At 36.6% G+C, this 17,671-nt stretch overlaps 1 protein-coding gene across 1 annotated transcript in view; it reads left to right on the top strand.

Annotated features, from left to right (window-relative positions):
• Positions 1-504: 504 nt before the first annotated feature.
• Positions 505-17,671, top strand: part of ube2f (ubiquitin conjugating enzyme E2F (putative)) — a 52,750-nt gene continuing 35,583 nt past the window's right edge. The window contains exons 1-4 of the mRNA XM_015389570.1: positions 505-740; positions 8,349-8,525; positions 11,288-11,317; positions 12,683-12,748. Coding sequence (XP_015245056.1) covers positions 8,411-8,525; positions 11,288-11,317; positions 12,683-12,748 — 211 coding nt within the window. The 5' untranslated portion in view covers positions 505-740; positions 8,349-8,410. The remainder of the gene's footprint in view (positions 741-8,348; positions 8,526-11,287; positions 11,318-12,682; positions 12,749-17,671) is intronic.

The following is a 17,671-nucleotide window of genomic DNA, read 5'->3' as shown; positions in this document are numbered from 1 at the left end:
CACTTTACCCCATAAAACACAAAATCTATTCTGCTTGAGTTTTGTACTTATAATCTTTAATGTTAGTATATTGATGTGCATAATTAACCACAGTGTTTTTGTTGTCAAGAAATTGTTAATATATGAAAAATTAAAATGTTTTGCATATTCCCGCTGAGACTATTACTGCTGCCACCATCTGTATTAGAGGGAAATAAGTGGTAGGGGTGGCCACAGGGGTGTGCAATAATTGGCTAACAATGGCCATGGCCACCCCTGGCACCTCATTTAGCTCCGCCCCTGGCTCAATTAAATAACACAAGAGGTAATTTGGTTATTCTTATAACAATAATAATATTAATTAAAACTTATGATAATAATAATAAATACTAACAACACACTATGTAACATAACCTACTTCTACCAATTTTAATAGGGTTTTTAACAATTAACAGCTTGAAAGCCCGGACAAGGATCAGAATGCCGAGAACTCCGGAACTATTTATCTCTCTCTCTGTGTCCACACGGACAACAACAAAAAGAACAGCCATTCGCTGCGCTTCCGTTGCCCATGACACCGGAGCGAAGTTCTGACAGCTGAGTCCCAAACCGGTTCCCAAATACTTTTAGAAGCCCAGGTCCCGGTTATTCGTCTGGAGGTGTTTTCGTCTTCCGCGCTGCGGTGTTCCTGGAGGCGGGTTTACCGGAGGACAGCGGCTGATTATGGTGTAGCACGGAGCGTTAGCTCGCAGAGACGGAAGGTACCAGCACAAAGCTTAGACAAAACAGGCTGTAGGCATAAGAAAAGTTCCTCTTTAAAACAGAAAGACATATTTCTATATCTGTATATGTGTGGATTTACAGGAATCTGCTGATATCCACTTTGTTTACTCGTTAGTTTATTGCAGTGTTAGCGAAGTGTTATTACGCTAATTTAAGACAAGTGTTCTGGAATGAGGCTATCGGAGTCAGTTATATTATTGTCCTGATTTTTAGCTCCCTTTAGCTAAAAATTACATTGTTCTCTTGTAGCTGTATTTTTTTAACAGCCTAATCTTGTTAAAATAAATAATGAAGGTTCAAGTAGGATAGCTACTAAAGTGTTTAAGTTTGATTTATAAATCCTAGCATACAGCATACATATAGTTCTTGTTAAAACGACTTTATACATCCCTATTTTTTTTCACTTTGTGGAAAAAGCTTTTAAATATATTGCATAAACGAAAAACATCCGGTCAGTGCTTTTGTCTTGACGCAGATATTTGAGATGCACTGAATCTTGCAGCACAGGCTTTAAAATTAATATGCATTTTGTAAAAAAATTTTTTTCCTTTGAAGAGAAAAAAAAAATCTCAATTTGTTGTCCTTATTGTCTGTTATGGGCTGGGCTCCTTATTCAGTACAGCCTCTGCAAGTTTCTGCAGCATAGATACCCTACAGTTGATTCATATATGCTTGTTTCTGATTTTGCTTTGAAATGTTGCAGAATTATGCCATACTGTAACCTGCTGTATACAGTTATACAATTTTTGTCATCTCTATAACTTTGTCATCTCTATAACTACTTTATATTTAGCAATATTGTCCACTAAATTCTTCATCAAGTTTGGTCATAAACTGCAGTAAACCTGCAGAGGGGTGATTTATTTCAGATTTTTAAGTGAGGTTTGTATGATTAGCTGTATATATTGCACAATTTAAAAAAAAAACAACAAGATAATACAAAGTGCTTTGAAAGACTATGACTAAATGTAATTTTAAACAAGTGAGTTTTTCAAGCTTGATTTAAAAATAACTATGCTTTAAGCATATATTCAGATTTTTGGGATTTTGTTCCAGATGTTTGGTTCAGATTCTGGGGATGCTGAGTAGACTTGAACCAGTGGACCTGAGAAATGGCGAAGGTTGATGCACTGATAAAACGATCTATAATGTATTCTGGTTATAAAATATTCAGTGATTTACACATTAGCATAAGTATTTTAGTCTGTTCTGTGAGAAACAGAGAGCCATTGTAAGAACTTTAGAACTGGGATGATGTGCTCCACCGTAGTTAAGATGTGGGCAGCAACTCCCTGGATCAACAGCAGCTGTCTGATTGAGGTTTTACTGTGAAGATACTTCTGTAACATAAATCTGGCTAAATTTAAAGACATTAATTATTTTAAATTTAATACTCAAATGTGACAGAAGCCCCAAATATTCTTTTGAAGATAGAAGACCAACTTTGTTGCTGTCTTTATGTTCCTAACAAGGTTCAGGTCTGAGTTCATCACTATGCACAGATTTTGAACCAGATCAGCAGTTTCCAGCTGTAATAACTTGAAAATATATATTTTTAGTTTTTATATTTATTGATTATTATTTCTAGAACACTTTACATTGATTTTCTTTATGCATTCATTCAATGGTCAAATTGGTTCTCCGTCAAAGGTCACCGCAGTGACAGTTGGGGTATCTTAAGATATGGTATTTCAAGTGATATGAGCATAGTGATGGGGGGGCTCAATATTTAATCTGTGGGAAATCCTGCATGTGGCTTTTGTGATCTCGGATGTAAAGTTACCAACTGACCCAAACAGTCCTTGTTATTCTAGTAAGACTCAAACCGTTATAGAAGAGGTTAACTGTTAAAACAGAGCTTTTACAATAATTGTACTGATGAAGGGCAGGTTTGAGTTAGGCCTGTAGTTTTGCAGCAGCATCCTGTCCAGCCTGTATTTGTTATCAGATGTTATGACAGGCAGAACTTTCTGAATGAAAGCTGAGGGTAAAACATCGAGACAGCAGAAGGAAGAGCTTAGTTGATTTGTAATTTCTCCAAAGCTTTTTAGCTGATTTGGAAGTACTGATTTCTTTTAAGAGAGCTACTCTCACATTCTTCAACAGTAGATGTTATGGTGAATTGAAGTCCACTCCTTCATCCCGTCTGTTCAGCTTTTTTTCACACTTGCTTCTTTTCGTTTCTTCTACAAAATAATTTTTTTTCTGAAGCTAAAGGTAATTTAAGACTTGCTAAAAACCTCAATGCTGTACTCACCACCTTGCGCCTCTTCCTGTTCATTACTCTGAATTGTTTCTTTTTAGTTCCTGTTTCACACAGGAAGATTATTGGTGACACAATGTTTCCTTCTTAGATCTTCTGTGTAAAATTATCATCAGGTTTGTTATAAAAACTGTGAAATTGTGTAAACCACAGTTTGAAGGAGGAAAAGCACCTCGAAGAGTTTAAAGCTGGGCTCTTTGAGTGTTGTGAGGTCTGAGCTGTTTGGAAAACGTTTATTAGAACACCTGTCTTAATAACCCTGACACTCTTTCAATGTTTTAAAACAGTAGCTACTGATTCTAAAAAAGTTCTTAAATCAAATGTTTTCATAGATCACTCTTTCCAGATCATGTTACATTGAAGATTTTATTTTGAATTATTATTTTGTGATAGTATTACAAACACAGCTTCAAGACATTACAGCCCCTGCTGAGTTTTACAGATTATTTTTAAACCTTTCTTCATGCACATTGAAGGCATTTTTTGAGCCATTCAAACCAGATTAAGATTGAATACTTGTTGCTAGTTTGGGTATGTTCTTACTTGTGAAATTTCTCCCTATCTCCCTCGTTTCTTCTCTTAACCATTACATCTTTAGGGGCTGGGGGAAAACAAATTGAAAGTACTACTTTCTGAAATTCATCATCTGATGTTTGTATTCTTTATTGGGTTGATGACATGATTTAACAGTCTGCTAAATATCGAGCCATAATCTGCTTTAGATTCAACAAACGAGTGGGAAAAGGCGTTTTGATGTAAGAGCAGCCATTGCTATCATGACTTTAGCCATGTCTGTTGATATAAGAATATTTCCATTCCATGGAATTGAATAGAATTAAAAAGAAGAATCACAGGTCAAACAGATTTATTTCCTACTAAAAGCTCTGCCTCTAAATTTTTGGAGTAAGAAGCCAGGAAAATACAAAACAACTCCAGGCTAAGTCATGTTAACTTCATATGTTTTTCTGTTTTTAGTTTTTAGCCTGTGCTGCACAGGAAGCTTGTTGCTCTAACTGGTTGTTAGCCTCTGAGGCAGTTTAACTAACAGCCACATTAGTCTGTGGAGGAAATATATGTCAGGGTGCAGTGAGTGACAGGCGAGGCAGGTGGGCTTTGACTCCGTCTCAGTGACACACATTTCACGGCGTCTCTGGAAACCGATACGTTCCTTCTGCTTCTCCCAGAGGCCGCTCAACATTCACACATTACTGTATACTACTAGCCAATAATTAGAGGTTCACACACTGAGGCTAGTGGTTGCATCATTATTATATTGAATTAAGGTCTACATCGCTTTATAAAAGCGTGCATCAATCTTTAAGCCTTGATATAAGAAACTGACATGTACTACAGTACTAAAGGTGAAAAAGCTTGAGGGAAAGAAAAAAAATCCTGTAAAAAATAAAACATATCAACATGTTATCATAACTATATCAGCTCAGGCAAACATTGTATTATGTTTTGTGATTTTATTTAGTAAAGTTTTACTTCTTGCTAATAATTAGGGCTGAAACAATTAATCAGATTAAACCTGATTAAGAGATTTTAGAAATAATTGTCAACTAATATAGTAATTGATTAATTGTTTTAAGTTTAGAGACTCTAAAACATGCCTTTCGCAACCCAATCAGAGCAGTTATTATACCAAAAGTATAAAACATTTTGCAATCAAGATCAAAAGTCCCCCCCCTTCCATAAATATGCTCTATCCAGAAATCTTAGCTTCCCTTTGTTTAAATTCAGTGTAAAACGTATTTAAGGAATTGTTTTGCAATCCAATTATCAATCAATTAATCGGCAGATTAATTGATTAGCAAAATAGTTGACAGTTGCAGCCCTACCTATAATAATAATATAGCTGGACTGAAACAACTGTCACTCATTCAATACATCATTTAACCTTAATATCAACCCCAATATCTCCTTATCTACTTTCATTGCTCCTATTTATTACTTCCTTCCATACTTTTTCAAGGTAGACATCTAGCACTGTTAATGAGGAGGCTATTTTTGCAGAAACAATAAAAAGCCATAATGGTTCCCCCATTGTTCTCCTTATTCACAGCAAACGCGTTCCTGAGTTGATGTATCAGGCTGTCTTTACACGCTGCACAGGCAGCACGGGTCAGAACCTCTATCTGCTGTCAGTTCCTTCAGTAATATTGTGTGAAGTAAATGCTTTGGGTTTGTCTGACCCAGAGTCATCTTTGTTCAGGCGGTCTGAACCATGGAAGGAAACTGTGAAAAGCTTAATTGGGACATCCGTATAGTGGCTGATATGGTGGGACTGCTGTGTGATCAGGGTTAGAAGAAGTCAAAGTAAAGCAGCTGGCCTTCAGTCTGCTCTGACTTTTTTTTATACACAGAAGAAGTTTAATCTTGTTAATATTATATAAACTCTGTCTGCAGCTATAGGGCCTGTTTTCAAACAAGCCTTTATTTAAAGGATTGGACTCCAGTTGTCTGCATACTCAATTTTAATGTATTTGTTCTGATTAAAAAAAAAAAAATAAACCTCAACTTCCCCTTTCTATTCTTATGAGCAGCACATGAAACTGCAGACTTGGTTAAAGACTCTCATATTTGTTTTTATATCAGCAGCTTTGTCAGCCTATCTGTGCTTAAAAGCAGCTTGCATTCACTTTAGTGTGAATGCCCTGCAGAGTTGCTGCAGGCAAACTGATGTATTAACAGCCAGATAAATGAAAAAAAAAGAAACTTACAAACTTACTTTAAATCATTTACTTCTGTCTGTGACTGTAAGTCAGAGACTTCATGAAGCGTTTGAGGAAAACCTTTTGCAGATGTTCAGGAGGTGGTTTCCGTTTCCCTGGGAAACTGTATATTCTGCCGTGCTGCAGAAGGAAAAGATAAAAGATAATTTACAGAAACTTCCGGGTCCATGCACTTGCACCGCACCACTAACATTACTTGTAAGCATGTCTTTTTTTAATTTTTTATTAATTTATTTATTTGACAGGGACAGTGTACATAAAAAGCATTCCTGCAAATGCACCAGAATTATATCAAAAGGCTAATTTTCATCTGTTGTCCCTGGGCAAATCTTAAAATTGTCTACATAAAAAAAACACAACAGTAAGCATGGTACAATGAAAAATACAAATATAAAAAGAAATAAAAACAGCTATAACTCCTCAAAACTGATTTAAAAATACAGAATAAGTGTTTGCTGTACTACAGAGCTTCTTAAAATAGAATAAAACATTTAAACTATGTACATATAAATATATATACATACATATATATCTGATGAAAAACGTTTAAATGTTTCCTTAAACCTTTAATTTAATTAAACTTTTCACTCCAGAAAACTTTTTTTTTTTTGGTTTTAATCAAATTAAAATTCTCAAAAACTGAGGGCTGAATTTCCTTCACGGTGCCTGTGTGTTTCCCTTGGGTATAATTATGGGGCAGCACAGGGGCAGATTTCTATTAGCCAGTGGGCAAAAGGTTGGCAAGTACATATTTATTTTGACTCACAAACTTTGTTTGAATTGGTAAGGGATTCAAAGAAAATTTTATTGTCACATGTGGATCTCTATAATTTTGAAAATCACCCAACAGTTTCAAAATCTTGTTGTGTAAATCCCAATTAAAGTCATAGGGAAGTCATAATTAAATGTCAAATCATTCTGGCTTAAACATATATAGAAATGTACTCTTCATCAGACCATATTGTCCCAAAATTTAGAAAATTTCTATTTAAAAAAAATCCTGTCTTAAAATCTTTTTTTATTATCTTATGCAGGCCAGTTATAACGTCAACTTCTACACCTAATTTCGGACAATCATATATCAGCAGTCATCTGTCAATCAAGTGTTTTTAGTCATAGCATCTTGATTCATATGTCGCAGCTAATATACGCAACGACTGATATAAGAAATTAAATCATTTAATTTACTAGGGATGCACCGATCCGATATTTTGATCAGAATCGGTCCAGATATAAGGAAAAAAAACTAGATCAGTATTGGTGACACTTGACTCGATATAGGGGCCGATCTATTCATACTAACTCTATGCTATGCTCTGCCGTCATGCGGCAGCGCAACAACACAACACGGCCTAATTAGCTATAACATCACCAACTTCATGAAACACCTCCAGAGGTTTCATAACAAGGAACATGCTGATATTTGCGGACTCGGCAAACAAAAAAGGAAGCAGCGGGAAGCAGTTAACTTCTTTGGAAGCAAAGGAAAGAAGTGACTTTTTTCCATGTAACAGTATACAGGCCAAAAAAAATCACAGAGATGATACTTGATAATGACACTTTTTTTACATGTTCACCAAGTCAGAGAACTGGTTTAAGATTTTGTGCACAGTTGTTAAATAAATGAGTCACAACATTTTGGGTTGTTTCCTTTTTTTTTTAAGAAAAGGGAAATCAAATCATATGCTCAGAAGAATGATCTCATTTTTTTTCTTTTTTTTTTTTCTTCACACAATAAAACCATTTTTTAGCTAATAATTTAGTGCTGTTTTTTTGGTATCGGTATCGGCCAACATTAAACTACAAATATCTGTACCGGATCGGAGGTGAAAAAGGTGGATTGGTGCATCCCTATACTTTACCATTGAGTTACGTCCCAGTGTTCATGTGGATGGACGTCTGTGTCTTCGTCAGGCGTAGAGCTAACAGAACTGACAGCGTTGCGAGGCAAGGGCTCAAACATCTACGGCTGTAAGCCTTCTACACCAAACCAAACTTCTGCTGCCCTGGCATCCTCTTCCACAACAACTTCGTCCCCACTTTCCTTCTCTAAATAAAAAATGTATGATGGAGGAGACTCATCCATTACCTCTGACACAAAACTCTCCTCCTCTTGCATGTTTCCGCTGTCCATAGCGTTCCTTGACAGTGTCTTTTCTAAGTCCCCAATTTAGCGCTACTCTACTGCGTCCAAATGTAATTTCCCATTGGGAACCTTCTAGCACTAAGTTGCTAACTGGTTAGCAAGATGCTTCCGATAAACCAGCCACAACCAAAAATGCTTGCGAACTTTCCGCCACAACAATCCCGCCCCCTTGATAAACAACCAATCAAATTCACTTTATTTACTCGTGTAAAGTCGTGCACCACTCTGGAGAATTTGGAAATGCAACGGTTGGAACAGCTGCTTCCTTATGGCTTTAATATTTTTTCAGAGCTCTGTATATACAATATTAAACATAAAGCCTGATGTGTAGTCAGTTAATGTTTATTGTTAATGTGTCAATGTCTCTTCTTCTTCAATAATTATAGCTACGTCGAGCACAATGAATCGAACCAATGTGTGTTTTCATTTGTTTGCTCTGCAGACATTTGAGCAGCGGACCCAGCGTGGTTAGTGCAGACGAAGGTGTGCCACAGCAGCTTAGCCATGCTTACACTGGCCAGCAAGTTGAAGAAGGAAGATGGAGGAAAGACAGGCCGTGCCTCTGGAGCATCTGACTCCACCCACAGGATCTCCATCAGGGACCGCCTCCTCACCAAAGGTTTGCTTCTCCTAACCTTTAAGAGGCAGATAAAGAACAAAGATCAGACATGTCTCAGTTATGTGTTGATTGTTTTTAATGCTTTGTTGTTTTATTGGTTCTTGTTATGAAAATCTGAAACCACCAACCACGATTATGATTTATTTTGCTCGAGGTTAATCTAACTAACTACTACAAACAAAACAAAGAGGGCTTTTAGGTTGTGTATCTTATACATTTACTCGTAAAAAGGCAATTACTTTAAGAAGTAACACAATGGAGGTTTTATTTATGAGCAAACTGAATTTAAAAAATAGTTATAGTTGCCTAAATAAGCAAACTATTTTTAATAAGTGACACAAATTTGTATTTTTTATGAGTAGCATGTTAAGCCAAAGGCCCAGTTTTCCCTAAAATAGTAGCTAAAAGGCTTTGAGCTGATAATTGCTGAATAAACGTCGACTCTTTAATAGAGTTTTGAACTAAATATTTGAGTGTATTTAAATATATAAAGTATATTTACATTTACAATGTATAAAGTGTATATACATTTAAGTATTTAAAACTTGAAGTGAATTGAATTAAATGTTAGAATTATAGAAACATTCATTAAAATCAAATCAATTTCAATAAGTAAGTTATGTGAAACAATGAGATTAAAGTTTAATATTAATGTTTATCAGAAAAAAAACTTTAAAAATATAGATATGTAATAAAACATACATGTTTAGAATGTTTACTATAAGTAAATCCAATCTAACTTTATTTATAAAGCACTGTGCTGTACAGTGGAACAACATTGCATAAAAGACTAAATTAAAATCAGAACTATAAAATCTATATTAAAAAAAGTTATTTAAAATAATGTATCACTGACTAAAATCAACATCTAACACAGTTTAAATGAAAAAAAAGTAAGATATTCAAATAAATGAATACTTTGATAAAATGTTCTGGATTGTGGTGAAGAGGCAGTTGCAGAGACTGAATCCCAATCAGGCATCAGGTCCTGATGATGTCAGTCCCAGAGTCCTGAATGCTTGTGAAGAGCAGCTCTGTGATTTTAAAACACCTCCTCAACTTCAGCCTGACCCAGCAGACAGTTCTAGTGATGTGGAAGATCTCCTGCCTTGTTTCAGTACCAAAGAAAGCTCAGCCAACAGTCCTCAGTAACTGCAGACCTGCTGCCCTGCTTCCACAAACCAACTGTCATTTAACTTGGCAGGCTGACTCAATCCAGAAGTAGACTCAGGTGGAGGAATCAACAACCGCCTGGATCAAAGACTACCTGAAAAACAGACCACAGTTTGTTCGACTGAAGGGTCAACTAACTAATCAAGTAGTCACCAGCACAGGAGCACCACATGGGGCAGCACTCTCACCATCCGTTTTTACTCTACACACCCTGGACTTCCAGTACCAGACAGAGTATTCTCATCTGCAAAAATACTCGGATAACTCTACAGTCATTGGGTGGACAAAAAGCTGAGTACAGGGAGCTGGTGAACCTCTTTGCAGCGTGGGAAGAATCATCTGATCCTAAATGTGAACAAAACAAGGGAGATGATTGTAGGTTTCAGAAGAAACAGGAACTAGTTGAATCCTATTAACATCGTGGGAGAAGAAGTTGAGGTAGTTGAGGAGTATAAATACACCGGTGTTCACCTGGACAACAAGCTAGACCAGAGACACAACTGTGAAGCCATCTACAAGAAGGTATAGAGCAGATTGCACTTCCTAAGGAAGCTTTGGTCCTTCTGTGTTTGCAGTAAGATGCTGTAGATCTTCTATAAGTTTGTTGTGGAAAGTGTGAACTCTTCCATCATCTGCTGGGGCAACAGCATCAGAGCAAATGACTAAAAAAAAGCTGATAAAGAAGGCCGGCTCTGTCCAGTGTACTCTTCTACAACCTCTTAGATGATTTTACAAAATAAAGAACCGTATGGACAATCAGACTGAACAACAACAGGCTTCTACCAAATCCACTAAAAAATAGTCGGCTACAGAGGATCCTTCATGCCTACAGCTATTAACATCCAGAACAACTTGTTGAAGAAACCTCTACAAGAAGTGCAACGTTTATTTCCCTTTGGGATTATTAAAACATTTTTGAATTGAATTGTGTTAATGGAAAGTACTTTATCTGAATTATACATATATTTTTTTTGTTATTAGACTGCAAAGTCAAACAATAAGTGATGGTGGCGTTTTTATTGGGTTTCTTCTCTGTCAGAAGGAAATTGAATAAAAGTTTTTAAAGATGAGAAACTAATTAGATTTGTCCATAAAAAATGTATTTCTATGAATAAAAATATAATGAGAGCGACAGTAGTGCTTAGTAAAACATGGTAATTGTGTGTATCTCATAGTGACTGAAACAACGTTTAACAAAACAGAGCCGAATCTCACCAGCAGATTACCCCTCCTCTGTTTTCCCTCTGATTCCCCTTTTTGTTCTGCTCATACATTTTCTGTCTAATTTTCCCACTGCATCATTGTGCTCAAAGCAAGATGTATACTTTTTCTTATTTCTTATTCAGTGTCCATATGCAGATGGATGTGGACAGATATGCAGAAAACTTGTGGGAGAGTTTTCTGCTTTTGGCCTAATTACATGTTGTTCCAAACACTTTGAATCTTCAGGAACCAAAACACTCAAAGGAATTAACCCAAACAAGCTGCACAGTGCGAGAGTTTCAGAAACAGCTAATTTATCCCAATGAGTTTCATGGATCCTCATTTTTACTTTGTTCTGACTCATCCTTTTTATTTTATCCCAACAGAAGTTGCAGAACTTGAAGCCAATCTCCCTAGTAAGTATGCTGTACATTTCCCTGCTCTATATTCTGCTCAAGGCTAAGTCACTGAAAGTGGGAGTAGAATAAAAACATTGTCCTGAATTAACAGGAGATGCTCCTCGTCTTTATTGGGATACTCCAGGTGGAAGTCATTTTTTAGTTACTGAACTGATTCTTTTTAAAACATGAATAGATTTTTTTTATTATTATTACTGTATAAATGATGATGACAAGTTTATTGGTGTTTGTCAACAGCCTGATACTTACATTATTTTTTCAAACGCCAGAATTCTGCAGGTCTGTTTTAGCTGCTGCCCTCCTCACATAAATTCTCCATTATTAAGGATAAAACAAGTCATGTTAGCAGCATATGAACATTTAGTGTCTGGATTCTAATTGCTTGCACTGAAAAAAATCTAAATCTAGTAAATCAAGTAATTTTTTCTTAAATTAAGTGTATTTGTTGTTGGATTGAGGAGCTAAAAGAGACATTATGCCAATGGAACAAGACAAGTTACACTTAAAATAAGAAAAAAACATTTGCATTGTCTTATTTCAATTGCATTTTATCTAATTATCTTATTTTAAGAGAAAAAATACTCATTCCATTGGCAAACTATCTCATGTACCTACTCAAATTAAGGATAAATACACTTGGTAAAGCTGTTGTCGATGGCAATCATCCGTCACAGGAAATGACTAAGCTACAAAACTGATATGCACGTGTGGAAGTACAGCCACACCAGGGAAGTGGAGGGAGGAAGTCGTATGGAATAGGGTTACAAAGTAATGGAGAACGAAGGGAGCCCAAACGTGATAAATTTTGATGACGGTCTCTTTCACAATAAGGCGTTTTCCCTCCACTCTGACCCTTTAGCTTAAAATTGTGGGTCAAAAAAAGGGTCAATTTACCGTTCATTCCATATAGTTTTTGCTGTTTTCTATATTTTGTGCTCCTCTACAAATCAAACAGCTGATGGAGAAAAATAATATAGAAGTCTTAGCTTACCTGTGTTGCCATATGGTTCTATGATAGTTTTAATGGCTAGTGACAATTCTAAACTAAAATAAATAGTTTGTCTTTATGGTGTTGCATTAAGTTTGAATACAGAAGAGATTTATCAGGAGGATAATAAAAAAAAGGCAGTGCAGGCATTAATCATGCTTGTAGTACATATCGTCGAACACCAGGGGGAGATATGGTGCTTCAGGCACTCCTAGAGGCAGTTTCTCAGTTTTGACTCTAGATATAAACAGTGGCTTCAATGCTTAATGTGTGCAGGTTATTGCTTTCCAAACAGCTGGTGATGACTGAAACTTCTGACCTTAGATGCAGAGTCTTGTCAGTCTCCGTCTCACCACTGTTTTTACTTTTTGCAGGTACATGCAAAGCAAGTTTCCCAGATGAGAATAAGCTGCATCACTTTCAGCTGGCAGTGTCTCCTGGTAAGAGTAACATTTATTTGTTTTGTTGATAGAAACTTCTACAACTGACATTTTATATTTTATTTTGAACTGCACAACTTAAACTATTCCAGGTAAGACAATGTTATAAACCTCTACATACTCTCCTATTGTAAAGAAGGGACTCATAAAGATTTCCCTTCAGGTTAAGTGAAGGCTGAGAGTAAAAGTGCAACTGTTAGCAGTTTTGTTTCTAATTCTGCGTGCGTATTCACAATGAGTGGCACTTGGAGCTCTCTTCTATATTTCCACATAAGCCTTGCACTTTGATCGGCCCATCCTGGGGTCCATTTTGCTTGCTCAGCATTCTTCCAGGCTAAGTGGGCTACCTATCGAGTTTTGTACAACACAAACACACCCGTGTGGAATTACACAAGTCTTTGGAGGTTGTCTTACCTGTCACTTCCTGTTCCCTACTCGTCACAGGGAAACTGTAACAGAGTCTAAACCCAGTGTCACCTTCTCCATTACCTGCATTTAGAAAAGCTGACCAGCAGTTAATGTATTATGCAAAAGCTATGGACCCAAACAAATCTGTTGTTTTTGTAGTTTCTGTAGGAATAAACAATCTGCCTGTCTGTCTATCTAGATATTAGTGAAAACTTTATTTCTGTAACTCAAATCACTAAATGAAACACTCAATAGATAAATGAAATCGACACTAATCTTAAAGCTGTTTGATTTGACTTGTTTTTCAGCTTACAGTTATTCATTGCACTAACAATATTTAGATTTTTTTCCCATGAAACCCTTCTAGCTCCTAACAAAAAAAGGTCTCGCCTCTTATCTTCCAGTTTTTAGTTTTTTTTCCTAAAACCAAAGTTTGGGCGTTTGGGGCTATGAAATTTGACGGCTTAGAAAAAGGGTAATTTGTATGGGTGTGTGTTTGTGTGTGTTTTATCAGCCATTTATGGCGATTCGTTCTGGATCATTGTCCTATTTGAAACAATGAAGGCACATTTTTGGTTTATGAAATTGCTGAATCTCATGCGATTATAAAGTCTGGGGGTGAGTATTGGCATATGTGTTACCATACGATACATGTCACAGTACTTCGGTCACAATATGACATTATCATGAATGATATGGCAATATCACAGTTTATTGTGATATAAACCCAGCTATCAAAATGAAATATGTAGACAAGAAAGTAAGTGCTGCATATGTTCATCTGAATCCATGATCAAATATTTTTTTGTTTGTTTTATATAAATATTAGGAACTGAAAAATCAATATTTTATTGGGCAGCCAAAAATCACAATTGATTTTTCCCCACACCACTAATATATTCTGTGGTCTGTAAAGGTTTGTGAGATCTTTAGAATAGAAACGGGCCCACATTGTTAAAGATCCTCCACTAATCAGAGGGTTTGAGGATTTTTCCAACGAGTTATATATATTTTTTTTCATTGAGATGGCAGGATATCTTTTTTTTTTCTTTTCATGCTTATTCAAAAAAAACTGCTTTGTATGTTTATATGTCTAATAATTGTTATGGAGGCTAGATGGACCCAAGGTGATGCATTTTAGTGCAGTTCTCTTGCAGTGAGATATTTTTACCATCCCTTACTTCCTCCTCACTGTACGGGTTGGCAACATATGCATCAGTCCTTGTCTGCCCTTGTGGCCAGTGGCCAGGAGAAATAATCCTTTTTCACATCATATTTGGATCCATAGCGAACGGATCATAATTACTAGCTAAATAAATGTTTATAGAAATGCTTCTATGCTTTTCTGAGCTCTCTAACTTACATAAAAATGTAAGGTTAGTTTATTTTAAGGCAGAGCGACAACATCATAAAATAATTACAAACTCAATGAATAGATGGCGTCCTTTTATCACTCTATAACAAGCAGAATCCTGGCTCCTAAAGATAACTCTTAACCAATTTTCCCTATAAATTGATTGATTTATCCTAATGGATACTCCTCAACCCAAACTTTAATTTGTATCCTAGCTTAAATAATTATTTTACTCTGTTTTAACCACTCCACCACCATGGAGAGGCCAGACGGCAGTAAATGGCATCAGGGAAGCGATGGTAGATCTCCACATGGCTGGAAGGGATGGATGGTCATGCCATACAAGGTCTCATTCGTTACGGTTGATGATGAGGAAGTATGCGGATCAAACCCAAACTAAACCAGCTTGGAAGCGATCTGAAAGTAGTAAGGCTGACAGCCAAACCTCAGTAGAACCCAGTCAGCCTTCCTCAGCATGCGTCTCTCTCCTCTGTCCTCAACTTACACACGCCTCTTTGTAATTTTGTCTTCTCTGTGTCACCCATGCCGGCACCTTTACCTCAGATTAGCTGTCAGGAAGATCTTGGTAAGCAATATCTGCAGAGAAAAAAGCAAAGATCGGCGATTAGTGAGAAGGATTGGTGTCTTGTTCTTTTAAAAGGAGCTGATATGGAGATTGGGTTCTCAGGAAAAGACTCGCTCAATTATTTAAAAAGACTGACTCCCTAGGCGCTACCGTCCCACCTCCGTCCCGTCGCACATCACCGTCCTCACTCCACTCTCTCTCCTGATTTTATCTTAACAGTATTTGGTTTTGCATCCTGCTCCACATTTTGCTCTGCATTTCTTATTAATCTACCAGCCGTGTTTATTTTCAAACATGTTTTTGTCATTTCTTTTATGAAGAAGCAGTTGAACATGCAAAGGAGAACATGTGTGTTTATAGAACAATATGTGTAATTTTTCCCAGTTGTCAAATGAAAAAACACATGAAATTATGTTTGTTACATTATTCTTTCTGCTTCAGTTCTCCTAATTGAGTTGCAGTAGATGTTATGTCACTTTTCTCCACAGTAGAAAGTATAGAGAAGCGTGCCCCAGGGTCAGGGCTGTCTAGTTTGTTTTGAGTTGAAGGTAAAATTCATGTGGACTTGTTATGTAGAAAATTCAAGATTTACGCCTATCTGAGCTCCCCTCCCATCTTTTCTTTGTGTCCTTTTGTTTTCTCATGCTCCTGTTATCGTATACATATCTCAGAGCTATAATGGACTGTTTACTGTAACTCAGCATTATTCTCAAAGCGTATAGGAGTTTTATAAATAGCCGCCTCACTATCTGAACATTTGAACCAGACGCTTCCCAAGCTTAACTCTGACAGTGCCTTACAAAATGAATCATACCCCTTGATCATGTTTTCTCATGTTGCAGCCACACATTTTTGTTGAATTTTAGGTAAAGGACCAACACAAAGTAGAGGATGGAACATTTGAAGTCCTGTTCACATTCTCCTCCCTATTGTTTTAGATTGTTTTCCAAAGTTTATTTGTCTCCTTAACTCGTTAACCCTCTTTCTTTTAGAAAAATAAAACCATTTTTACCTTTTTTATATTAATCCCAATAAAATATGTTACAGTTTCTGTCTGTAATATAGAAAAGCTGTTGAATATAAACTTTTATAAGGGACTTGGTGTTTATAAACCAGGTCAACCTTTATTCACAATCCTTAAAGTCAAGCAGAGTCCTTAAAATAAATGTTTTATTACAGTGTTATTAAGCAGAGTTCTCACATGAACAGCAGAGGCATACATGGGAACAGCACTTTTGTAGATTTCCAGCTCTCACTGTGTGAAATACATGCAGTGGTGTGGAGGGAAGCTTAAAACGAGGAGGATATGGTACATAAAGTACAGTATAGAAATCCCAATGTTTCCTTTACAGCACCTCAGATGATAGATTAGGCTTTCTGTGCTCTGGTATTTATACCACATGTTTCCGTATCTATTAAAGTATCGATGACTGGCTCTAAAGAATCATGCTGGTCAGCAGAAAAATGAGTACGGCAGCAGCCCTTGAAGCCGAGTACAGTCGCTGTTCAATACTGCTGGAGACTTTCTTTGACACAGGCGCATTGTCTTACTTCCCAGGAGGAGGCTGTGTGGGAAATCTGCATTAGAAGTTCACACACTTTTGGAAATATGTTAGTAATAATTGAAAACTTTTGTTCAGACAAAAACATCTTCTTTTTCTGGTGTAGTCCTGTAAAAGAACAGTTTGATGCACCCCTAGGGGTCCAAGGTTTTGTTGAGGCTATGTTTGTTTTCAGTGAAGCTGTTTAGCACCGCGGTGTCAGACCCCCTGTGTCTGTGAGGAATGGGGTCTCCAGCAACACTGTGAGGTGAACATGCTCTGACCTATCATTCATTTACTATTTAACCAGGACAATGATGAAAGAGAACCTAGACTAGACTAGATTTTCTCTATTTCTCAGATATAGAGATGCTTCCTTTGTATGACAATAAGTTACATATTGTTTTTGCATATTTTAAGAGAGCTGCAGAGTGTGTGTATGTTCAGAACATCTGACAAGAGTCTGCATTTAGTTAAAGTATTTTGGCAAACTGGAGCAAAAGATGAAAAGTAGGGATAATTATAGCCAGAGCTGTGTCTGGTAAAAACAAATCTACTGCAAGTCTGGAAACTTTTCTAACTGAGTTAGTCTATAGTGTATTTTTGTATGGAGTCCAAATAGTTTCAAAGCAATCTGTCCTGTTTAAATGATGCTGATATTTGTGTTGCTAATATTGGGGCACACATTTTGGTAGAGTCCCTACAGTTCTGGGGGAGAACTGCGCACATTAGGAAAATGTTTTTTGTTGGGAAATATAAAAAAGAATAGAATAATTTCTTTATGTGACAAAAAGAAAAACAGAGAAAAGACAGGTTGTGAGTCTGTGTAATATGAATATTTTTTCCACATTAGTGAGCTGATTAATCAGGCTGTGTTTATTAGGTTGACAGCCTGGAGGAAGGAACTGTCTCTGTGAAGACTTGGTTTTGACAAATATTTTCTTAAGGTAAAAGTCTTAACAGTTTCTGTCCAGGATGTTTGGGATCAACTACTTTAGTAATAGATTACTCATTAACTGAAGTACAGAGACTCT

The sequence above is a fragment of the Cyprinodon variegatus genome, unplaced genomic scaffold (assembly GCF_000732505.1).
Source record: "Cyprinodon variegatus isolate N-32 unplaced genomic scaffold, C_variegatus-1.0 Scaffold466, whole genome shotgun sequence".
Taxonomy (NCBI): Eukaryota; Metazoa; Chordata; class Actinopteri; order Cyprinodontiformes; family Cyprinodontidae; genus Cyprinodon; species Cyprinodon variegatus.
Note: the sequence above shows the minus strand (reverse complement) of the source record. Positions and strands in the feature narration are given on the sequence as shown.